The sequence below is a fragment of the Lagenorhynchus albirostris genome, chromosome 11 (assembly GCF_949774975.1).
Source record: "Lagenorhynchus albirostris chromosome 11, mLagAlb1.1, whole genome shotgun sequence".
Classification (NCBI taxonomy): domain Eukaryota; kingdom Metazoa; phylum Chordata; class Mammalia; order Artiodactyla; family Delphinidae; genus Lagenorhynchus; species Lagenorhynchus albirostris.
In genome coordinates, this window is record NC_083105.1 from 14,247,950 (window position 1) to 14,273,803 (window position 25,854).

The 25,854-nt window shown below is 46.2% G+C and overlaps 1 protein-coding gene across 1 annotated transcript in view; it reads left to right on the forward strand.

Moving 5' to 3' along the window:
* Positions 1-25,637, forward strand: part of LARGE1 (LARGE xylosyl- and glucuronyltransferase 1) — a 589,914-nt gene extending 564,277 nt beyond the window's left edge. Inside the window, 4 exon segments of the mRNA XM_060165047.1 lie at positions 17,292-17,438; positions 21,234-21,429; positions 24,041-24,223; positions 24,226-25,637. Of these exon segments, the coding sequence (XP_060021030.1) occupies positions 17,292-17,438; positions 21,234-21,429; positions 24,041-24,223; positions 24,226-24,432 (733 nt within the window). The 3' untranslated portion in view covers positions 24,433-25,637.
* The last annotated feature ends 217 nt before the right edge of the window (positions 25,638-25,854 follow it).

Consider the following 25,854-nt stretch of genomic DNA (forward strand, 5'->3'; position numbering starts at 1 on the left):
AGTGGATGGTAAAGAAAAAAAAAAAAATCAGTGCAGGAGGCTCAGTAAGCCAGGAGGTGGACGCCCGTCTCTGCACCTCCAAACGCTACCTGTGTTCTGGCCTCTGCCCAGTTAGCCGCTACGATGTGGGATCCACCATTGGGATGCCATGTACAGAGCATCCGCATGCAGGCTGCAGCCTCCTGCCATCTCCCTCCATCCCCTTCCTAACCTCTCCCACCAACTGCCTTAATCCATGAGCTCCAAGAAGCTCACTGCTCCAGCTGCAAAGTCACCACATTAACAGACTTGGTCCACATAGATCCTGTGATTATTGATCTTTCCAGGTTATTTCTACACTGGTGCAGCCTTAATTCATACAATGATGATTTTATCATCATCATCATTTGTCGTTTTAATGCAGATTACTTAACTTCTCAGAGTTTGAATGTCTTCTTCAGTAAACTGGGAATACTAGTACATATGTCATAGTATATCAGCAGTGATTCAAGGAGTAATGCCTATAAAGTGCCTGGCACAGTGCTTGTTACGGAAACGTTGCAAACACTTTTTTTTTTTTTTTTTTTTTTTGCGGTACGCGGGCCTCTCACTGTTGTGGCCTCTCCTGTTGCGGAGCACAGGCTCCGGACAGGCAGGCCCAGCGGCAATGGCTCACGGGCCCAGCCGCTCCGCGACATGTGGGATCTTCCCGGACCGGGGCACGAACCCGTGTCCCCTGCATCGGCAGGCGGACTCTCAACCACTGCGCCACCAGGGAAGCCCTACAAGCACTTTTGATTACTGTTTATTGACCACTTACAATGTACCAGGTGTGTTCTAAGAAATTCAGTTCCCCTGAATCCTATATGCTTTCTTATTTCCAAATTTTGCAAATACCTTGAACCCCCTCCCCTGACTGGCTAACTTCTGCTTTTTTTAATTTATTTTTGGTTGAATTGTGTCTTTGTTGCTGTGCACGGGCTTTCTCTAGTTGAGGCAAGGGGGGCGGCTACCCTTTGTTGCGATGTGCGGGCTTCTCATTGCAGTGGCTTCTCGTTGCGGAGCACGGGCTCTAGGCATGCAGGCTTCAGTAGTTGTGGCTCGCAGGCTCTAGAGCACAGGTTCGGTAGTTGTGGCGCATGGGCTTAGTTGCTCCGTGGCATGTGGGATCTTCCCGGACCAGGGCTCGAACCCATGTCCCCTGCATTGGCAGGCGGATTCCTAACCACTGCACCACCAGGGAAGTCCCACTTCTGCTTTTTAGAACACAGCTCAACCAATGGCATTTTTCACAGAACTAGAACAAAATATTTTGAATTTATATGGAAACACAAAAGACCCCAAATAGCCAAAGCAATCCTGAGAAAGAAAAACAGAGCTGGAGGAGTCAGACTCCCTGCTTCAGACTATACTACAAAGCCAGAGTCATCAAGACAGTATGGTACTGGCACAAAAACAGAAATATAGATCAATGGAACAGGATAGAGAGCCCAGAGATAAATTCATGCACCTATGGTGAATTTAACAGAGAAAAGACACCAAGTCTCTTGTAATACTGTGCAGTGCAGATTTGCCTGCCTGTGTCTTTCCAATTCTGTCTTAGGTTATAGGTCCACGAATGAGCCTGCTGGATCATATGGTAGCTCAATGAAAAGACAGTCTCTTCAATAAGTGGTGCTGGGAAAACTGGACAGCTACATGTAAAAAAAAATGAAATTAGAACACTCCCTAACACCATACACAAAAATAAACTCGAAATGGATCAAAGATCTAAATGTAAGGCCGGACACTGTAAGACTCTTAGAGGAAAACATAGGTAGAACACTTTTTCACAGAAATCACAATGGTATCTTTTTTAATCCACCTTCTAGAGTAACAAAAATAAAAATAAACAAATGGGACTTAATTAAACTTAAAAACTTCTGCACAACAAAGGAAACCATAAAACGAAAACACAACCCACAGAACAGGAGAAAATATTTGCAAATGAAGTGACCAACAAGGGATTAATCTCGAAAATATACAGACATCTCATGTAGTTCTATGTCAAAAAAACAGGAAGATGGCGGAAGAGTAAGGCACGGAGATCACCTTCCTCCCCACAGATACACCAGAAATACATCTACACGTGGAGCAACTCCTACAGGACACCTACTGAACGCTGGCAGAAGACCTCAGACCTCCCGAAAGGCAAGAAACCCCCCACGTACCTGTGTAGAGCAAAAGAAAAAAGAATAAACAGAGACAAAAGAATAGGGACGGGACCCTCACCAGTGGGAGGGAGCTGTGAAGGAGGAAAGGTTTCCACACACTGGGAAGCCCCTTCGCGGGCAGAGACTGCGGGTGGCGGAGGGGGAAGCTTCGGAGCCGCGGAGGCGAGCACAGCAACAGGGGTGCGGAGGGCAAAGCAGGGAGAGATTCCCGCACAGAGGATCGGTGCCGACCGGCACTCACCAGCCCGAGAGGCTTGTCTGCTCACCCACCGGGGCAGGCGGGGCTGGGAGCTGAGGCTCGGGCTTCGGTCGGATGCAGGGAGAGGACCGGGGTTGGCGGCGTGAACACAGCCTGCAGGGGGTTAGTGCACCACGGCTGGCCTGGAGGGAGTCCGGGGAAAAGCCTAGACCTGCCGAAGAGGCAAGAGACTTTTTCTTCCCTCTTTGTTTCCTGGTGCACGAGGAGAGGGGATTAAGAGCGCTGCTTAAAGGAGCTCCAGAGACGGGCACGAGCCGCGGCTAAAAGCACGGACCCCAGAGACGGGCATGAGACGCTAAGGCTGCTGCTGCCACCAAGAAGCCTGTGTGCGAGCACAGGTCACTATCCACACCCCCCTTCCAGGGAACCTGTGCAGCCCGCCACAGTGCCAGGGTCCCGGAATCCAGGGACAACTCCCGGGGGAGAACGCGTGGCGCACTTCAAGCTGGTGCAAAATCCCATCAGCCTCTGCCGCCGCAGGCTCACCCCGCATCCGCACCCCTCCATCCCCGTGGCCTGAGTGAGCCGGAGCCCCCGAATCAGCGGCTCCCTTAACCCTGTCCTGTCTGAGCGAAGAACAGACGCCCTCCGGCAATCTACACGCAGAGGCGGGGCCAAATCCAAAGCTGAGCCCCTGGGAGCTGTGAGAACAAAGAAGAGAAAGGGAAATCTCTCCCAGCAGCCTTAGAAGCAGCGGATTAAAGCTCCATGATCAACTTGATGTCTGTGGAATACATGAATAGACAACGAATCATCCCAAATTGAGGAGGTGGACTTCGAGAGCAAGATTTATGCTGTATAGCTTTGCTTCCACCATTTGTCCTAGGGTTTATCCGTCTGTCTTTGATTTTTTTTTTAATTTTTCTTTTTTCTTAATAATTATTTTTCCTTTTAATAACTTTATATTTTATCATACTTTATTTTATTTTATCTTCTTTCTTTTTTTCCTTCCTTCCCTCCTTCCTTCCTTCCTCCCTCCCTCCCTCCTTTCTTTCTTTCTTTCTTTCTACTTGACTAATTCTTTATTTCTACTTTTTCTCCCTTTTATTCTGAGCCGTGTGGATGAAAGGCTCTTGGTGCTGCAGCCAGGAGTCAGTGCTGTGCCTCTGAGGTAGGAGAGCCAACTTCAGGACACTGGTCCACAAGAGACCTCCCAGCTCCACACAATATCAAACAGCGAAAATCTCCCAGAGATCTCCATCTCAGCACCCAGCTTCACTCAACGACCAGCAAGCTACAGTGCTGGACACCCTAAGCCAAACAACTAGGAAGACAGGAACACAACCCCACGCATTAGCAGAGAGGCTGCCTAAAATCATAATAAGTCCACAGACACCCCAAAACACACCACCAGACGTGGACCTGCCCACCAGAGAGACAAGATCCAGCCTCATCCACCAAAACACAGGCACTAGTACCCTCCACCAGGAAGCCTACACAACCCACTGAACCAACCTTAGCCACTGGGGACAGACACCAAAAACAACGGGAACTACGAACCTGCAGCCTGAGAAAAGGAGACCCCAAACACAGTAAGTTAAGCAAAATGAGAAGACAGAGAAATACACAGCAGATGAAGGAGCAAGGTAAAAACCCACCAGACCAAACAAATGAAGAGGAAATAGGCAGTCTACCTGAAAAAGAATTCAGAGTAATGATACTAAAGATGATCCAAAATCTTGGAAATAGAATGGACAAAATGCAAGAAACATTTAACAAGGACCTACAAGAACTAAAGATGAAACAAACAACAATGAACAACACAATAAATGAAATTAAAAATACTCTAGACGGGATCAATAGCAGAATAACTGAGGCAGAAGAACGGATAAGTGACCTGGAAGATAAAATAGTGGAAATAACTACTGCAGAGCAGAATAAAGAAAAAAGAATGAAAAGAACTGAGGACAGTCTCAGAGACCTCTGGGACAACATTAAATGCACCAACATTCGAATTATAGGGGTTCCGGAAGAAGAAGAGAAAAAGAAAGGGACTGAGAAGATTTTTGAAGAGATTATAGTTGAAAACTTCTCTAATATGGGAAAGGAAATAGTTAATCAAGTCCAGGAAGCACAGAGAGTCCCATACAGGATAAATCCAAGGAGAAATACGCCAAGACACATATTAATCAAACTGTCAAATATTAAATACAAAGAAAACATATTAAAAGCAGCAAGGGAAAAACAACAAATAACACACAAGGGAATCCCCATAAGGCTAACAGCTGATCTTTCATCAGAAACTCTGCAAGCCAGAAGGGACTGGCAGGACATATTTAAAGTGTTGAAGGAGAAAAACCTGCAACCAAGATTACTCTACCCAGCAAGGATCTCATTCAGATTTGATGGAGAAATTAAAACCTTTACAGACAAGCAAAAACTGAGAGAGTTCAGCACCATCAAACCAGCTTTACAGCAAATGCTAAAGGAACTTCTCTGGGCAAGAAACACAAGAGAAGGAAAAGACCTACAATAACGAACCCAAAACAATTAAGAAAATGGGAATAGGAACATATATATCGATAATTACCTTAAATGTAAATGGACTAAATGCTCCCACCAAAAGACACAGATTGGCAGAATGGATATAAAAACAAGACCCATATATGTGCTATCTACAACAGACCCACTTCAGACCTCAAGACACATACAGACTGAAAGTAAGGGGATGGAAAAAGATATTTCACACAAATGGAAACCAAAAGAAAGCTGGAGTAGCAATTCTCATATCAGACAAAATAGACTTTAAAATAAAGACTATTAGAAGAGACAAAGAAGGACAATGATCAAGGGATCGATCCAAGAAGAAGATATAACAATTGTAAATATTTATGCACCCAACATAGAAGCACCTCAATACATAAGGCAAATACTAACAGCCATAAATGGGGATATCGACAGTAACACATTCATCGTAGGGGACTTTAACACCCCACTTTAACCAATGGACAGATCATCCAAAATGAAAATAAATAAGGAAACACAAGCTTTAAATGATACATTAAACAAGATGGACTTAATGGATATTTATAGGACATTCCATCCAAAAACAACACAATACACATTTTTCTCAAGTGCTCATGGAACATTCTCCAGGATAGATCATATCTTGGGTCACAAGTCAAACCTTGGTAAATTTAAGAAAATTTTAATTGTTTCAAGTATCTTTTCCGACCACAACGCTATGAGACTAGATATCAATTACAGGAAAAGATCTGTAAAAAATACAAACACATGGAGGCTAAACAATACACTACTTAATAACGAAGTGATCACTGAAGAAATCAAAGAGGAAAGTAAAAAATACCTAAAAACAAATGACAATGGAGACACGACGACCCAAAACCTATGGGATGCAGCAAAAGCAGTTCTAAGAGGGAAGTTTATAGCAATACAATCCTACCTTAAGAAACAGGAAACATCTCAAATAAACAACCTAACCTTGCACCTAAAGCAATTAGAGAAAGAAGAACAAGAAAACCCCAAAGCTAGCAGCAGGAAAGAAATCATAAAAATCAGATCAGAAATAAATGAAAAAGAAATGAAGCAAACAATAGCAAAGATCAATAAAACTAAAAGCTGGTTCTTTGAGAAGATAAACAAAATTGATAAACCATTAGCCAGACTCACCAAGAAAAACAGGGAGAAGACTCAAATCAATAGAATTAGAAATGAAAAAGGAGAAGTAACAACTGACACTGCAGAAATACAAAAGATCATGAGAGATTACTACAAGCAACTCTATGCCAATAAAATGGACAACCTGGAAGAAATGGACAAATTCTTAGAAATGCACAACCTGCCAAGACTGAATCAGGAAGAAATAGAAAATATGAACAGACCAATCACAAGCACTGAAATTGAGACTGTGATTAAAAATCTTCCAACAAACAAAAGCCCAGGACCAGATGGCTTCACAGGCAAATTCTATCAAACATTTAGAGAAGAGCTAACACCTATCCTCAAACTCTTCCAAAATATAGCAGAGGGAAGAACACTCCCAAACTCATTCTACGAGGCCACCATCACCTTGATACCAAAACCAGACAAGGATGTCACAAAGAAAGAAAACTATAGGCCAATATCATTGATGAACATAGATGAAAAAATCCTCAACAAAATACTAGCAAACAGAATCCAACAGCATATTAAACGGATCATACACCATGATCAAGTGGGGTTTATTCCAGGAATGCAAGGATTCTTCAACATATGCAAATCAATCAATGTGATAAACCATATTAACAAATTGAAGGAGAAAGACCATATGATCATCTCAATAGATGCAGAGAAAGCTTTTGACAAAATTCAATTTATGATAAAAACCCTGCAGAAAGTCAGCATAGAGGGAACTTTCCTTAACATAATAAAGGCCATATATGACAAACCCACAGCCAACATTGTTCTCAGTGGTGAAAAACTGAAAACATTTCCACTAAGATCAGGAACAAGACAAGGTTGCCCACTCTCACCACTCTTATTCAACATAGTTTTGGAAGTTTTAGCCACAGCAATCAGAGAAAAAAAAGAAATAAAAGGAATCCAAATCGGAAAAGAAGAAGTAAAGCTGTCACTGTTTGCAGATGACATGATACTATACATAGAGAATCCTAAAGATGCTACCAGAAAACTACTAGAGCTAATCAATGAATTTGGTAAAGTAGCAGGATACAAAATTAATGCACAGAAATCTCTGGCATTCCTATACACTAATGATGAAAAATCTGAAAGTGAAATCAAGAAAGCCCTCCCATTTACCACTGCAACAAAAAGAATAAAATATCTAGGAACAAACCTACCTAAGGAGACAAAAGACCTGTATGCAGAAAATTATAAGACACTGATGAAAGAAATTAAAGATGATACAAATAGATGGAGAGATATACCATGTTCTTGGATTGGAAGAATCAACATTGTGAAAATGACTCTACTACCCAAAGCAATCTACAGATTCAATGCATCCCTATCAAACTACCAATGGCATTTTTCACAGAAGTAGAACAAAAAATTTCACAATTTGTATGGAAACACAAAAGAGCCCGAATAGCCAAAGCAATCTTGAGAACGAAAAACGGAGCTGGAGGAATCAGGCTCCCTGACTTCAGACTGTACTACAAAGCTACAGTAATCAAGACAGTATGGTACTGGCACAAAAACAGAAAAATAGATCAATGAAACAGGATAGAAAGCCCAGAGATAAACCCACGCACATATGGTCACCTTATCTTTGATAAAGGAGGCAGGAATGTACAGTGGAGAAAGGACAGCCTTTTCAATAAGTGGTGCTCGGAAAACTGGACAGGTACATGTAAAAGTATGAGATTAGATCACTCCCTAACACCATACACAAAAATAAGCTCAAAATGGATTAAAGACCTAAATGTAAGGCCACAAACTATCAAACTCTTAGAGGAAAACATAGGCAAAACACTCTATGACATAAATCACAGCAAGATCCTTTTTGACCCACCTCCTAGAGAAATGGAAATAAAAACAAACAAATGGGACCTAATGAAACTTCAAAGCTTTTGCACAGCAAAGGACACCATAAAGAAGACCAAAAGACAACCCTCAGAATGGGAGAAAATATTTGCAAATGAAACAACTGACAAAGGATTAATCTCCAAAATTTATAAGCAGCTCATGCAGCTCAATAACAAAAAAACAAACAACCCAATCCAAAAATGGACAGAAGACCTGAATAGACATTTCTCCAAAGAAGATATACAGACTGCCAACAAACACATGAAAGAATGCTCAACTTCATTAATCATTAGAGAAATGCAAATCAAAACTACAATGAGATATCATCTCACACCAGTCAGAATGGCCATCATCAAAAAATCTAGAAACAATAAACGCTGGAGAGGGTGTGGAGAAAGGGAACCGTCTTGCACTGTTGGTGGGAATGTAAATTGATACAGCCACTGTGGTGAACAGTACGGAGGTTCCTTAAAAAACTACAAATAGAATTACCATATGAACCAGCAATCCCACTACTGGGCATGTACCCTGAGAAAACCATAATTCAAAAAGAGTCATGTACCAAAATGTTCATTGCAGCTCTATTTACAGTAGCCCAGAGATGGAAACAACCTAAGTATCCATCATCGTATGAATGGATAAAGAAGATGTGGCACATATATACAGTGGAATATTACTCAGCCATAAAAAGAAATGAAATTGAGCTATTTGTAATGAGGTGGATAGACCTAGAGTCTGTCATACAGAGTGAAGTAAGTCAGAAAGAGAAAGACAAATACCGTGTGCTAACACATATATATGGAATCTAAGAAAAAAATGTCATGAAGAACCTAGGGGTAACACAGGAATAAAGACACAGACCTACTAGAGAATGGACTTGAGGATATGGGGAGGGGGAAGGGTAAGCTGTGACAAAGCGAGAGAGAGGCATGGACATATATACACTACCAAATGTAAGGTAGATAGCTAGTGGGAAGCAGCTGCATAGCACAGGGAGATCAGCTCTGTGCTTTGTGACCGCCTGTAGGGGTGGGATAGGGAGGATGGGAGGGAGGGAGGTGCAAGAGGGAAGAGATATGGGAACATATGTATATGTATAACTGATTCACTTCGTTATAAAGCAGAAACTAACCACTGTAAAGCAATTATACTCCAATAAAGATGTAAAAAAAAAAAGGAAAGAAAAGACATAATACGTATAATTGAATCACTTTGCTGTACACCTGAAACTAACCCAACGTTGTAAATCAACTATGCTTCAATAAAAAATAAATTAAAAAAAGAAAACAAGCCAATTGAAAAATGGGCAGAAGAACTAAACAGATATTTCTCCAAAGAAGACATACAGATGGCCAATAGACACATGAAAAATACTCAACATCACTAATTATCAGAGAAATGCAAATCAAAACTACAATGAGGTATCACCTCACACCAGTCAAAATGACCATCATCAAAAAGTTGACAAATAATAAATGCTGGAGAGGGTGTGGAGAATAGGGAACCCTCTTACACTATTGGTAGGAATGTAAATTGATACAACCACTATGGAGAACAGTATGGAGTTTCCTTAAAAATCTAAAAATAGAACTGCCATATGATCCAGCAATCCCACTCTGTGGTATATATCCAGAGAAAACCATAATTCAAAAAGATACATTCACCCCACTGTTCACTGCTGCACTGTTTACGATAGCCAAGAAATGGAAGCAACCTAAAAGTCCATCACAGATCAATGGGTAAAGAAGATGTGGTATATATATATATAATCAATATTACTCAGCCATTAAAAAAAGAATGAAACAATGCCATTTGCAGCAACATGGATGGACCTAAGGATTATCATACTAAGTGAAGTCAGACAGGGAAAGACAAATACCACATGATATCACTCATGTGTGGAATCTTTTTTTAAAAAAAGATAACAAATGAACTTATTTACAAAAACAGATTTACAGATATTGAAAAAGAACCTGTGGTTACCAAAGGGGAAAGGTGGAGGCGGAGCAATAAATCAGGAGCTTGGGATAAACACCCACACACTACCATGTATAAGGTAGATAACCAACAAGGACCTACTGTATAGCTCAGGGAACTCTACTCAATCCTCTGTGATAACCTATATGAGAAAAGAATCTAAAAATGAATGAATATATGTATGACTGAATCACTTTGCTGTACCCCTGAAAATAACACAACATTATAAAACTGTACTCCAATAAAATTAAAATTTTTTAAGAATGTATCATCTTAACCCATCTACACATTTTTAAGTGTATAGTTTAGTGGCATTAAAAGAATATTCTCATTGTTTTGCAGCCATCACCATCATCTATCTCCAGAATTCTTTGTGCCTTCAAAACTGAAACTCTGTAACCGTTAAACAATAACTCCCCATTCCCTCTCTGCTCAGTGCCTAACAATCTTTAGTATACTTTTTGTCTCTATGAGAAAATGAAAAGGACATACAGCTCAGTGATGGGAAGTTCCACACCAGAGAGCCTACACTTCTGCCTCTCTCCACTTTGGACTCTGTCAGGACAGAGGTTTTATCTGTTCACCCAGCTCTGGACTCAATATTTCTGGTCTGGCTTCATAAATATTCACAAATTAATGAATATATTATCTTAGTTCTCTTCATAACCAAGCCTGTGAAGTATTTATTATCATCAAGATAAGGAAACAAAAGCCCAGAGTTAAGAAAATTGCCCCTGATTACACGATTAGTGAAGCGGTGTTGAGATAGAATCAGCATCGTCTGATGTGGAAGACCGTGCTCTTCTTCTCACTCTTCAGCCTCTCTTCAAACTGGCAGCCCCTGAGAGAGACCCGTTCCCCACATGTACTGAAAATCGTTTTAGTAGGCTCCTCTTGAAACATCAGAATATCTGGCCATCCCATAAGGTAGCACCTGTATTGCGTCAAGGCCTCGTAATTGACCTCCCAGCTTCTACCCTAGGCGACACTACAGTCGGCTCTCAACACAGCAGCAGAGTGATTCTTTCAATACAGAAAGCAGGTCCTCTCACTCAGCTTAGAGTTCCCTGGCGGCTCCCCATCTCACTGAGTAAGATCTCAAGACCTTTGTATTGGTTTCCTGTTGCTGCTGTAAGGATGCTGAAAAGGGTCTGTGGAGGCTAAAATCAAGGTGTCAACAGGGCTGCTCTCTGGAGGCTCTAGGGAAGAATCTTTTCTTGCTGCTGGGAGGCCACCCACATTCTTTGGCTTGTGGCCTCCAGCCTCTGCTTCCTAACTCCCTCTTAGAAGGATGCTCTCTGTTACACTGAATCCACCTGAATCATCCAGGATAACCTTCCTATCTCAGCATCCTTTGTCACATCTGCGGAGTCCCTTTTGCTGTGTAAGGTAACATAGCTGCAGGTTCCTGGGATTAGGAGGTGGTTTTCACTGGGGGAGAGGCGGGGGAGGCATTTGCCCACCACACCCTTCAGTGATCTGTAAGGCCCTGTATGATCTGCAGCACCCTCCCCCTCCACCATGGCCTTTCTGGTCCCCTTCCTCTCTCTGTTCCTTGCTGTGCTCTTGTCATTAGGACCTTTGCACTGGCTGTTTCCCTAACCCAGAAAGCTCTTAACCCAGGTCACCACATGGCATGCTCCCTCGCTTACTCCAGGTATCTGTTTTAGATATCCCCTTCTCCATGACGCCTGCCTATTTAAAAGTACAGCCCATTCTCCACCTCTGGCGTTCCTAACCCAGCTCCGTTCTCTCTCAGCAGGTCTCACTTTCCAACACACTATGTGATTCACTCTGTTCTTCTCGTCTGTCCCCCACGTGTAAAATGTCAGCTCCCCGAGGGCAGGGATTTCTGCCTGTTCTGTTTACCAGTGTATCCCAAGTGCTTCAACAGTGCCTGGCACAGAGTGGAACAAGCGAGGAACCAATGAAAGAGCGAAGTGGGAGAATCCAGGGTGGGCGCCAGGCTTTATGAGCGCGGTCAGGCTGGCATAAGAGGGACGGACACTCATGCCGATGGCCAGCGCACATCAGTGCTTGTCATCTACCAGGCACGGATTAAGCATTTTACATATAGGAGCTCATTCAGTCCTCACAAACACCCTCTGAGATTAATGCTGTGATCACCATCCCCATCTTTACAGACAGAAGCTGGGGAACAAAGAGGTTAAGTAATCAGCCGGGTTGCAAACCTAAGCCTCCCAGCCTCAGAGCCCTCATCTTCACCACTGATGAGGTGACGTCATTAGAACCACACAGCTCATCCCTGTTTCTTATTTCTCTGAGACACTTTCTCATAATCTCTTCATGCCAGGAACCTGGGCTGTTTTCCTGGTGACAGAGACCTGCCTCTAGGGCAAAGGATGGAGTTAAAGAGAGAGGAAGAGGGGGAGGGTGTGTGTGTGTGTGTGCGCGCGCGCGCGTGTGTGCGCGCGCGCGCACGTGCATACGCGGTCAACTGCCAGGGTCAGTCTTCAGGTTTGGTCATTTTAAGCGCCAGGAAGCCCATCTACCTAACAGTGTACTCTTTCGTGCTGTTTCTTCAACTTAGCGCTGAGCCCCATGAAAGCCTGCAGTCTCTGCCCACCTCCGTCCCCTCAACTGGCGCAGGAAGCCTTGCTACTCACATCCCCCACCCCCACCCCCCCGCAAACTCGGTCACCAGTTTTACCAAATGGGAGCAAAAAAGGCCATGAACTATTTGCATACTTGAGTAAACTAGCACGAGAGGCTGAGGGGAAAAGATGCACGGGAGAGGAGATGGGGGACTTGGAAGACAGACACCACCCAGTTCACAGCTTGCTACCAGGTCGGCCCCACCAGACTGGAAGGGATGAATTTACTGTGTTAGAAACACCTGAATTGTTTTTGACATGAGGAAGGACTCGGGGAGCTGGCTGGAGACCGAAATCAAATAAACTGTTTCCATAGACAGGCAGGCTGGCAAGCCAGAAATCTGTCCTGGTTGTGGGCAGTTTGTGGCCTTTTCTGAACCCTCTGCCCTCGTACTTTCTCTTGCACCAGGCCCAGCGGGAAGCTGAGCTGGGAAGGGGGACGCGAGCTCACTTGTTACTCAGTTATTCCACGTCAGGCGCATGCCTGGCTGTAAATGATTATTTCATCCTCACAGCAGTGCTGATTGGTAAGAGAGGAGTGTTACCTCCATTTTACAGATGGGGAACCTGTGACTACAGTGTCGCCAAGGCCACAGGAGGGTGGCAGGCAGGACCTGAACCCGGTGCCGGCTGCCTCTGAGTCCCTGTGTTTGCCGTGCTCTGTTACACCAGCAGGTTTCTCATTTACTTCCGTAGCTACCTAGGGTGTCTTTTACAAGTTTTCAGTCCAACAATGTTCTAGTAGGTTTGTGAATCTTTTTGAAGGGGTCCTGGCCAAGGGCAAGTGGATCAATCAGGATTCTTCAGAGAAACAGAACCATAGGATGGTTAGATATGGCTGGATAGTGATTTTAAGGAACTGTGTTGACTGGCAAGTTCGAAATCCATAGAGTATGTCAGTAGGCTGGAAACTCAGGCAGGATTTCTATGTGACAGTTTTGGGGCAGAAGTCCTTCTTTCCCAGTTAAGCTCAGTTTTTGCTCTTAAGGCCTTCAACTGATTGGAGGAGGCCCACCCACATTATCAAGGGTAAGGGCCTTAAAGTCAGCTGATTCTAAATGTTAGCCACATCCACAAGATACCTTCACAGCAACATCTAGACCTGCGTCTAAGGCAAAGGGGTATTATAGAAGCCTCTTCTTGGAATAGAAGATAATTGCCCCTTTCATGGTCCCTGTACATAGGGGCAGCTCTGAGCTATGCTTCCCCGTGTGAAGCCCTGGCCGGGACCGACTGTTTAACCAACCAGCCGGGCACCACAGCCCAGCCTAATTGACACATGCAAGTAAGCGTCCGGAACAGCAGCCGCCATGTAGTCAGCACCTAGTATGTGACGGGCACCACGCCAGCACTTCCGCACACACCGTGTGCTGCTTCTCATCAAAATATTTAACCCATGCATGAACTCGGAGACTCAGAAGGGTGCAAGTGACTTGCCCAAGAGGAGTGGTGGAGTCAGCTAGAAACCACGTTTGCCTGGTTACTACCATACCGGACTGCCTTCCAAAATCTTCAGTTTGAATACTCTAGATGAACCAGTCCCAGAGAGATGGACGATGGGACCCAGAACCACTCAGCGGGTCAGAGCTGGCTCCCAGGCCAGCCTTCCCACCTCGCCATCCTGCCCTCCCCTGCTCCTGGAAGATTCTGCACTGGGAACACTCCATCCCCTGCTAGACTCGCTTCCCAGGTAGAGCATGGCCACAGACCATGCAACTCCAGGTGGTCCGCGGGCCCAGCCAAGGTAGTATATGCCAGCAGGACACAGCCCAGGAGAGCCCAGGCTGCCGTTACCGTCTCAAGGAACAGATGTGCTCAGAGTCGGTGCCCTGAAACCACTTTGTTGCTGAAACAACTTCATAATGAGACCCATTCAGGACATCGGTATCAAAGCCTCCTTGAACTGAGGCTGAAACAGACTTATCTAGCGACAAATCCATCTCCATGGCATTTTGTGTTTTAGCGAGATGAAAGGGAATTTGCAGAAAACACTTGAGGGTCTGATGCTCTCTGTGCAGAGGGAAATAAGGTTTTCTGGGACTCAATTTTGTAGGGCGTGCTGCTGACCAGGTCTGCTTACTCTGGGCCTTGCAATATATTGGTGGTTTTGTTGCAAGCAACAGAAACCAGTGCTAGGCACTTAATTAAACTGAAAAGAAATCAAAGGGGGGAAAATGTTGAATGGTTTATCTTACGGAATCAAAGTAGGATTTGGAAAACCAATACTTGAGACCATAATTAACCCTGGGCAGCTCCGGGCCACTCTGCAGTGGAAGTTCAGAAACCTCTGAGTGTTGCCTGATATTAGTGCAAGTCGGCTCTGTGATCTCCAGTCTCTGCATCTGTTCAGATTTCCAAGAGTAAGAAACTAATTTGCTCAGCCCAAGTGTCTACCCCTGAACACCCGGCCCTGGCCAGGTCTTCACATGTGTCAGCATAGCTCAGAGCTGCCGACTATGTACGGGGACCATGAGAGAGGGAATTATTTTCTATTCCAAGAAGTGGCTTCTATAATAACCTTGACTGTAACAGTAATGTGGGGTTTATATAGATAGAGACGTCCATGTTCATAGATCTCTATGTCTATTGTGTATGTGTGTACACTTCACCATTCCCTCCATAGTTCAGCCCTCCTAGCCTCCCACTCCATTTCCATAGCAGTCGTATCTTCAACTAATTAGCTGCAAATGCAATCTAGAGCCCTAATTTAGAGACACTTGCCCTTGGGCCTTAAGCATCTGAGACATTTCAGTTGAAAACGTAAGCACCAGGTGGGAAGAGACTTTGGATGTTTTGTTCTGTATTTCCCAGTGCCAAGCACAGTGCCTGGCACGTAGTAGGTGCTCGGTGATTGTTGAACGAATGGCAACCACCCGTCAGTGCTGGGACATCTTCCCTCCTCCCTCCAGGGGCTTCGCCATCTTGATCCAAGGGTATTCTTTAGACCCATGTGTCCCGTCCCTAACACCCATATCTGTAACTAAGGTACATACCTCTCCTGGGGGAAAGGTAATGAGCTTCAGCTCTGCCCATGTCCAATGTAGGGTTGATATGAAAGAGGATGCTTGGCCATCAGTGAGGAAACGTCGGGTGTTTGTATGAAGTCATTGCATAGAAAAGACAGAGAAATGCACGCCAGAACGGGGTGACTCAGACCTCTGGTCCTCCAACCAGCTACATATAGCTCACCCAGATTCTATCTTGGTGTCATCGTTTATGAATCTCCCCTGAAGTAGCGACGTGAGGCCCATATATCATTTGGTATATAGTTAACTTAAGCATAACTATAAAGAGTGAACCGCAACTGATATTTGGAGGATTCCCACGTCAGTTTCCAGTCCATCTCAACCACCACCTTTGCACTGGGAGCTGGTGAAACCCCTTAACCAAGAGTGGTTTCCGAGACCTGCCCTTCTCCCGACCTGGTCCGGGTTCCCCCTCATTTGTTGCTTCCAAACCCTGCTGCCGGTCTTCCTGGATGGCCGCTCTGTTCTTGTCCCACGCCGGCCAGGGCTAACGTGTTGCTTCCTCGTAGGGTGACGGCTCTTTGCAGACCAGCCCCAGTCCCTGCGTAGGCACAGGCTCAGCGTCCTGTTGAGTGAAAGTGACTTCTTACTTCAAGCAGTTGCATTGCTCTGGAGGGCTGCTGCTTCCGGTACTTTTGCAGAATGCCTTCAACGCCTCGCATTACCCCAAGGAAGACTGCTTTCTCTGTCTCAGAGATAACGGGCAGATGGCCCAGGCTGGCCTGAGACCTGAGGGTCAGTGGTCTGAGCAGGGAGCCCGCATGAAGTATCAAAGCCACGGCCAAAGAGATGCTGGAAGGTGAAGCCAGGGAATAGGACAGCACCGCAGTGTAATAGGGACCATTTGTCGCTTCCAGCCTGCCACGTGCCAGGTGTACCAAACAGTACTAGTATTTCTGTTACCTTGTCCGGTCTCCACAGCACCTCAGGGGCGAGATATTATTGCCCCATCTTAGGGAGGAACCTGAGGTCGTGAGAAGCTAAATCCCTTGTACGATGTGGCAAGACTCCTAAAGCGGCAGAGCCAGGATTCAAATCCTGCCTGTGTCCATTACAGGCCTCGTGCACTGTGACCTTTCTGGGCCTTTCTCTCTTTCAAAGGTTGGCCACAGAGCTGGGCCATGGCAGATAAATCCATAAGGCAGGACATGGGTCTGAGGAGCAGAAGGCCAGGCTCAAAGGCCAGGAGTGAATGAGAGGAGGAGGGATAGCAGAGCTCTGGCGCATTGGCTGCTGGCTGCGTGGGGTGTGTCTGGCCATTTTGAAGGCTCAGGGTCTGAAGGAGGGAAAGGATGGAAGAGTCACAGAGACGGGACCCACAGATGCCCAAGTTGGTGATACCTCATTAGCTTTATGTCCAGCTCTCCCGTGGCCAGTGGTGCGCTGGGAGCGTGTGGCCGACCCAGCGGACCCAGCAGGTGGGCAGATCTCCAAACCCTGTGCGTCCCGGACGCTTGGCTTTTGCACTCGTCTCTGACAGGGGCACACACTATGAAAGTGAGGGAGGGCCCCCAGCCTCTCTGTTCACTCTCCAGGAAGACTCCGCTCTCTGGTCCAGAGACAGCAGGGCTCCCGAGTGGCGCTGGACCAGCTACCTGGCCTCCCCGGGCCTCGGATCCCCCATCTTTAACCCGAGAGGCTGACCCCTCCCTGTGCCAACCACCTCCACTCCGTCCCGTGGGGAAGGCCTCTGCCTGGCATCACAGGGACCCTGTCTCTCTTCCTGCCCACTCTCCAGGAAGTCTGTCATCCAGCTCGACCTTGCCAACACCAAGAAGGTGACGATAGTCCCTGCGTTCGAGACGCTGCGCTACCGGCTCTCCTTCCCCAAGTCGAAGGCAGAGTTGCTGTCGATGCTGGACATGGGGACCCTCTTCACGTTCAGGTGAGTGGCCCTCACTGCCACCTCCTGGGGGAGGGGGAGCCTGAAGGCCTTCTCGCTCCTGGGAACCCAGGCGCCAGAGCTGCTGGCCCAGACAGTTGTCGTGGCATTAGACCATTTTAAGGCCAAAGAAAAGCACCGCTGGCCCCACACTGTGTGCTTGGAGTGTTTTCTCTTCCCACGTGCCATGCGCTTTTTGTACACGTGTGATCGACCTGTGTGTCCACATGCAAGGACAGGAACGCTGGGCAGGGCAGTTAGCTTATTTCTTTTCCTACTTTACTCAGTTTAAGTTCTGCTCCCGTCTCCCGGCTCTGATTCCTGTCTTGGTTTGTTTGTCCATTCAGTCATTTGGTAAGCGTGTTTCGTCGCGTTAGTGCCGTGGAGGCCGTCTCCCTTTTTCTTGTGGGTGGTCTGTTCTCCGAGGTCCTCGGGCCTGGGATGGGCAGCAGTAGCTTCAACCACTCAAGTCATCAAGGTGACTCCAAGGTTGGACACAACAGATGTGGCAGCTGACTTTCCTGTTGCCCGAGTGACAGTTTCGAACAAACCTTTCATTTCCCTGATTTCCTAGTACCCTAAGTCCTGCAGGAACATTGCAGAAGAGCTACCCTTCCACCTGTCCAAAGGGCCCAGAGAGTCTGCAGGATAGCACAGGTGCCGATGGCTTCTGTCTGCAGGGGACAGACTACAGCATTAAGGGTAGCGCCCCTGGGCGGGGGAGTAGGAATCGTGCTCGGTCTCTTGACAGAGCAGTTGGAAGAAAGAGAGAGCTGCACCCTCCTTCTGCTTCCGTTTTAAAGAGAGACCTCCCTTTTGAACCGTGTAAGAATGCCCAACACTTCCTTTGAGCTAAAGAACATACATTTCTAGGCAATCTGAATTTTATTGGAAAGATCATAATAACTTAGGTTTTCATATCACTATTAAGTCACTAGAAGTTTCTGGAAGGTTTTCTCAAACATTATTTTGTGAAATAATTTTATCAGGTAGGTTATTCATGCAACAATTCAGAGATGCTCCCTTTTCACCTTTTATACAGATAAAGGAACTGAGGAGTGCAGGGGTCCTGGGGGAGCCAGGACTCAAACTCCAGCCTTCTTCCTCCCTCCAGAATTCTGGAAAGTAGCCTCAAAGAGTTAATACCCCACCAACCAATCCTTTCTTTTTGGAAAAAAAACAATAACTACCATTTATTGAGTGCCAGGCACTGTGATCAGCTCCTTTAATCCTCACAACAAATCCATGAGGCAGATATGTTGTCCCCATTTTACAGATAAAGAAACCGAGGCTCTGAGAGGCTACATAACTTGCCAGGCCACACGGCCAGTACGTGACAGAGCCTGGATTCAGCCCAGCTCTGGGGAACTACAGAGCCTGTGCTCTTAACCGAAGTACCATCAGACCACTGATCAAGTCCTGAATTTTTTCACTTTCAGTGTTTGAAGATGCATGCAAAAAGAGAGACTCTAGATGCCACAGCCTAATGGCTGACCATCAGCAAATTTTCAAGACCTCCTTCCTTCCTTCTCCATCCCCAGATTACCTAAGAACTCATTTCAAGGCCAAGTCCGTGGGCCTGAGAGCTGGGGTTTGGCCTGCTGTGTCCGCGATTGCTGCTCTGGCCCACAGCTTGCAAGCCACCATGCCAAGTGCTAAATTACAGACCTTCCCTCCGAGAAATTGCTTTTGTCACCTTCCCTCCAAATGATGAACAGCTGAAACCTACTCCGCACTGCACCTGGAATGAGAAATCACCCACACACCTACACATCCATCCTCCAGGGCAGCGGTTCTGAGTGTGGTCCCTGGGCCACTAGCAACAGCATCCCCTGGGAGCTTGTTAGAAATGCCAGGTCTGAAGCCTCACCCCAGACCTACTGGATCAGAAACTCTGGGGGTGGAACCCAGATATCTGTTAGAAAATAGTCCTCCAGGGCATTCTGATACGCACTCACGTTGGAGAACCTCTGCTCAAAGCAGAGTGCCCCGCATCTCCTCTAAGCAACATCCCACAAGGTGTACCCAGGAAATCTCTCTCGTCACTATGTTTGGAGGCTGAGGATGGTCTCAGAAAGCAACTCCTGGAGACCACTGTCTACTGGTCTGACAGTAGGTTTCTTGGGGCATTTTCTGAAGCTTTTCTTTCTAGAATGTTCTTTTTCTTGGGCCCCATCTGCTGTTTCACTAGAGCATCAGCCTCCTGCCATCTCTTTGGAGCGTCCAGAGGCACATTCCTGCCCCACTAACTGGCTTCTGTCTCAGGTACCTCTCAAGTTTTTAGAGTGCTCATTCATTCATTAATCTGCTCAACTTAGTGCACAGCCATTGACTACTTGCTCTAGATATAGGCCAGAGAGTGTGGTGACAGTGACATATAAGAGAGGTAACCCAGCATCGTGGTTAAAGGTCCTGGCCCTTGAGCCAGGCTGCCTAGGTTTGAATCTCAACTCCGCCACAGCTATTTGTAACTTGACACTGGGCACGTAATAAGAATTTAAAACTATAGGTCTAGCATGTACAATATAACCAGTATAGAGTAAGTGTTTACTAAATACTGGCTTCTTATCATTATTGTTGCATGGTTGTATTCATTTTTATTGCTATATAACAAACTACCACAAGTTTCGAAGCTCAAAACAATACAAATTTATTATCTCACAGTCTCTGAGGGTCAGAGGTCCAAGCATGGAATGGCTGGATTCTCTGCTTCGGGTTTCGTTTGGCTGAAATCAAAGCGTGGGCAAGGCTGCAGTTGTCCCTGGAGCGTGTGGTTCTCCTCCAGGCTCACTGGTCGTTGGCAGGATTCCTTTCCTTGTCATTGTAGGACTGCCATGTGGCCCCCATAGGCATCTCACGCATGGCTTTTTGCTTTCTTCCAGACTCAGATTTAAAGGTTCACATGATTAAGTCAGGCCCACCCCCCATAATCTCCCTTGTAATTAATCTAAAGTCAACTGATTAGTGACCATAATTACATATACTAAATCCCTTTTGCCCTATAATATAGCATAATCACAGAGGTGATACCATAGTCACAGGTTCTGCCTCAAGAGGGAGAACATTATACGAGGGCAGGGTCACCCAGAAGAGAGTCTTCTGCCTTCCACAAGGGTCCCTGGTAGGAATGACCCTATTACAGACTAACATGCAGTTCCACATAAACAACAGAGAGCACTCCAGAAAGTCATGTACCCTTTCACAGTGATAGCCTCTTCATTAGTAAAGGATGTAGATAGTGGACTGTATTCGTTGCTGTAACAAGGTACTACAAACTGGGTGGCTTAAAGTGACAGAAAGTTATTCTCACCATTCTGCAAGCCAGAAGTCCAAACTCAAGGTGATGGTGGTTCCTGGCTTCCTCCAAAGGCTCTAGGGAAGACTTCTTTTGTACCTCTTTCCAGCTTCTGGTGGTTGCCAGCAATCCTTGGCGTTCCTTGGCTTGCAGGTCTATCACTTCAATTTTTGCTCTCATCTTCACATGGCATTCTTCCTGTGTATCTCCGTATCCAAAATTTCCTCTTATAAGGACACCAGCCTTTGGATTAGACCCTGCAATAATCCACTGCGACCTCTTCTTAACTTGATACATGTGCAAAGACCTTCTTTCCAAATAGGTCACATTCTCCGGTACTAGGGGTTAGGGCTTGAACATAGCTTTTGGCGGGGGGTGGGGGACAAAATGCAACCCACAACAAGGACTATATCAGCATGTAGCTCTTCGTCCTCCAAACCAGCAGCATTTGGAAAGCTGAGCTTCCTTCCCTCCACTCAGTGGCTTTTCTCCATGTGTCCCAGGTACCACGTCTGGACTAAAGGCCACGCACCCACAAACTTTGCCAAGTGGCGGACCGCCACCACGCCTTACCGGGTTGAGTGGGAGGCCGATTTTGAGCCGTATGTTGTCGTGAGACGGGACTGCCCTGAGTACGACCGGAGGTTTGTGGGCTTTGGCTGGAACAAGGTGGCTCACATCATGGAACTGGATGCCCAGGTGAGAAGAGTGGGACGTTATGGACCCGGTGCTGTGGGGAAAGGGGAGGCCTGGATCTTAAAGCTGGAAGGGCCTTGGAGATAATACGCAGGGACCAGAGAAGGAACGCAGCGTGTTCAGGGATCTAGAGTGAGAACATGACAGTACTCATTCTCAGGGCTGTTGATTCCCAAAACTTTTCTCTTTCTTCTCCCTTGGGTGACAGACAGTTGGGTTCCCAGCCAGGACTCAGGCACATGTGAGTGTCCTGTGACAAACCACTTCACCCCCTCATCCTCATTCAACCCAGTGACGAAGACAAGCAAATGATGACCATTCATCACTCAGCCTGTGAGTCATGTAACTGACACAAAGCATTCTAGCAGTTCGGTATAAATGACACAAAGCATGCAGCTGAGAAGCAGCTATTTATTCTACCCTGTAACTAAAAGAGTGATGATGTTCAGGCTGTATTTAATCATGAAACCTTCTCATTCATTCAACTAATACTTAACTGAGCACCTACTTCAAAAGAAATCTCCGCAGAATTCTAATAGGTTAAACCAGGGGTCTGCAAAGCTTTTCTCCAAAGAACCAGATAGTAAATTTGGGAGGCTTTGTGGGGCCTGCAAGTTTCTTTTTCAACTACTCAGTTCTGCTATTGTCGTTCAGTTGTAGACAGTATCTAAAGAATGGACGTGGCTGTGTTCCAATAAAACTTTATTTATTAAAGAACATGCAGCCGGCCAGACACACCACAGCTTGGCAACCCCTGTGTCAAACAAACAAAAGCAAAGCTATTCTGGTTCAGTTTGGAGAAGGATGCTTACGCCCCTCAACCCCACCCTTTGGTCTCTCTGTATGCTATTCTCCAAGGCACCTCCTCTTGGAACACAGTGTAAAGATTTCTCAACAGGAACATCCTGAATTCAGAAAAAGCAATGGATACTCAGTGCCGGCTGCCCTGAGTCACCTGGAGAACTTTCCAACAGTTCCAGTGTGTTTGAGAACAGTCCCAGGTGATTTGAATAAACCTCTAGGGTTGCAAACCACTGATGTAGATAGAAGGTTATGGGATGGTGTCCATATTTAACAACGGAGAGCACGACCTTTAGTCCATTTTTTCAGTCTTGGAGGTGGTCCAGTGCTGCTCACAGACAGAAATGCTTAGTCTGCCTCAGCTTCTGCTTGAAAGAAATGTTGTAATATTCGTGCATCCGGCAGTGTGGTGAGGTGAACTGGTTCAATAAAGTTAATTTTTCCAGCACTGAGACCTGGGCTTTGTTTTAGACGATTTTGACAGAACTCTTGAAAATTTGTTGCATATTTTCCTTGCTCTGCCAAACGTAATTTTACTCTTTCTAGTGATTTAGGGAGGTAATGAGTACACACCTGACAGGTAATCCAGCCACACCTGTAGGAGCTGTTGGGATCAGTAGGGCTGTTTGTCCCCACGTGAAAAATCCCAGACAGCTAAACTCCGGGAGTTCTTGCATTTTCTTTTTATGGTTTTTCTCACTCCTTCCTCACCATCAACTGTCATTTCTGGCTGCTGTCAGTATTCCTCCACGTGGAACAGCTACCCTTCCCCATCTTGACGTTTCCCTTTGAGTTTATTCTGATCTGCTCTGGGCTGGGAAACTAGATGACCAAAGCTTATCAGACATTCTATCTAAAGTCAGAGATTGTAATTCTGAGTGCAGCTGTGCTGGTTCTCCTTTGAGTTACACATCCCGAATTTATGTCACCTGTTTTAGCTATTTAGAGGCATTTTATTTTTTATCTGAGTTCCTATCTATATTCTGCAAAGTGGAGAATACCATACGATGATTCGTAGTAAGGCTGCGTGGGTGAGAAGTTTGGTGTGTTTTTTTTTTTTTTTTTTTTGGTACGCAGGCCTCTCACTGTTGTGGCCTCTCCTGTTGCGGAGCACAGGCTCCGGACGCACAGGCTCAGCGGCCATGGCTCACGGGCCCAGCAGCTCCGTGGCACGTGGGATCTTCCCAGACCGGGGCACAAACCCGTGTCCCCTGCATCGGCAGGTGGACTCCAACCACTGCGCCACCAGGGAAGCCCTTTGTTTGTTTTTTGTTGGGGTTTTTCTGTTTTGTTTTTGAGAATTTAGTTCTTGATGAGCTTCCGTCCAGTGGAGCATCTTTTTCCTCATTCCTTTTTTGTTCCCTCTTTTGTACTAATCTGACGAGACTGTTAAATCTCATCAAACCCTATGAGAAGTCACATGAGCAGACATCACTTAATCGAGCAAGAGAGTCTCCTGTGGCTTGTGTCATTCTAGAGCAAACATGTGGGTGTGTACTCACACTTAATCAGGAACGTTTTATGGGCCATAAGCTCTGCCCAGCACTGTCCCTACATTACTGGTCGTCTCTCAAGGTGGGTATTATTACTTTCACTTTACAGATGGGAAAACTAAGGCTCAGAGAAGCCAGGTAATGTGTCCAAGGTCGTGGAGACAGCCCTGAACTGCTCCCGTCCACATGGTGGTGCTGCCCTGCTTCCTGGTGTCATTCACCACTTATTCCTTCGCTTGGTCAGGAGGCCATCCGCTTGGGTGTTCATCACACATCGCTGGGGGCTCTGCAGGTCTCACACTGCTCTTGTCTGCTTCCAGGAGTATGAATTCATCGTGCTGCCCAACGCATACATGATCCACATGCCTCACGCCCCTAGCTTCGACATCACCAAGTTCCGGTCCAACAAGCAATACCGCATCTGTCTCAAAACCCTGAAGGAGGAGTTTCAGCAGGACATGTCCCGCCGCTACGGCTTTGCCGCCCTCAAATATCTCACGGCCGAGAACAACAGCTAGCACCAAGAAGCCCATCACAAGGGAGAGACGTTCTACAAGGGGGAGAGCCACTTGCTGTGTGGGGCCCAGCCTTCAAACTCAAATTGAGCACCGCTTTTTTTGGTTTGTTTTTATTTGTCTCTTTGGCCCAACAAAGCTGCCCTCACTACGGAGATCTGGGACAAGGATCCGACCAGTCCCTCTCTGGCCCATGACCCATCACTCCCAGAGCGTGGGAAAACAGCCCACCTATGTGGTCTCTCCAAGAACGGGACACAGAGGGTGAGAGGGAGCAAGGGGGTTATCCTTCCGCAAAGGCACACCACCAGGCAGGTCTTTAGGATATTCTCATGGCTTTTTTTTTTAAAAAAAAAAAGAGAAGGCAGGGTGTAGGGGTTAGCCATCCAAGGAAATAAAAGCAAAAGTGTCTCTTCATCAGAGAAGACTTTCTTCTTCGCCCTGCAGTTCAACGGGGTATCCAAAAGGAGGGCACACCAGTGATCAGAACTGTTTGGGAAAACCCAGTGGGGACACTGTACTCGGCAGGACCTAGGGGTGGGGATTGCCCGGTTCTTTATCCTCAAGGTCACTCTTGTTTTGTTTTGGGGGATTTTGTTTATTTGTTTATTTTGGGTCTGGGAATCCCAGCTAGAAAACCCGATCCTTTAAGGCTCTGAAGGAGAAGCAGCTGCTTAGCTGCCATCCCTCTATCAGCAGTGGCCCAGCAAGGAGGACGGGAGTCTGCGGCCAACATTGACGCGGGTCGCCTTCTTCGGGATGGTCACCGAGGCCCCATGACCTTGAATTCCCTACTTTCCAGAATCCAGGGGCTACGATGGGGACTGTGGAAGTACAGAGACCAGCTGTTTTACAACCAGTCACGTTTTCTATTGGCAGTGACTGATTCAATGGGGACAGGGCTTTAAAGGGATGGTTTCCATGCACGCGAAAGGTACGAACCTCTCAGGCCTTTAGAAGAACTTTCGTAATTCACTCGAGCCCAGTCCTGAAGATTCACAAGCCCGTTTGGAGAACTTAGGGAAGAATGTGTTGGGCTCCACTGTGTTCACACGTCCACTCCGCTGCAGCTGGGACGAGGTCATGACCTCAGGCTCCCTTGGGGACCCATCCAAGGGTAGGCCAGCACCTTTACCGTTACACAGATTGAAGGGACACTGGACTTTTTAGCCATTTTCTTGAATCTTCAATGTTAATGTTGTGTTTACATTGATGAGAACAAGAGTCAGGGCCCTACTCTCTGCCGGGCTGTTTGTATCAAGTTGCAGTGTGACCAGCAAACGCTGCATCAATAAACGAAAGTACAGACTGTTTCTTCCCCACTCCCCTCCCACTCTTGTAAGGAGCTACCGGACACACTTCCGTGTAGACAGCAAAGTCGGTAAACAGCAACTTTACACTTTCTGTTCTCCCGTTGTGTTCTCTCATTGCTTGAACTTGAACCTCTTTTTTCTCTTTGCCTGAGGTTAGATCTCACTTCATGCTCCAACCCTCAGAGCATTTTCACATTTTCCATTCAGCTTCTGTCTCAATACTGAAGGCCAGATGTTTTAGGTAGCATATGTGGGCCAGCAAGGGAAATCGTGGCAACTGTCCTGTTAGTCATGAAACGCCGCAGC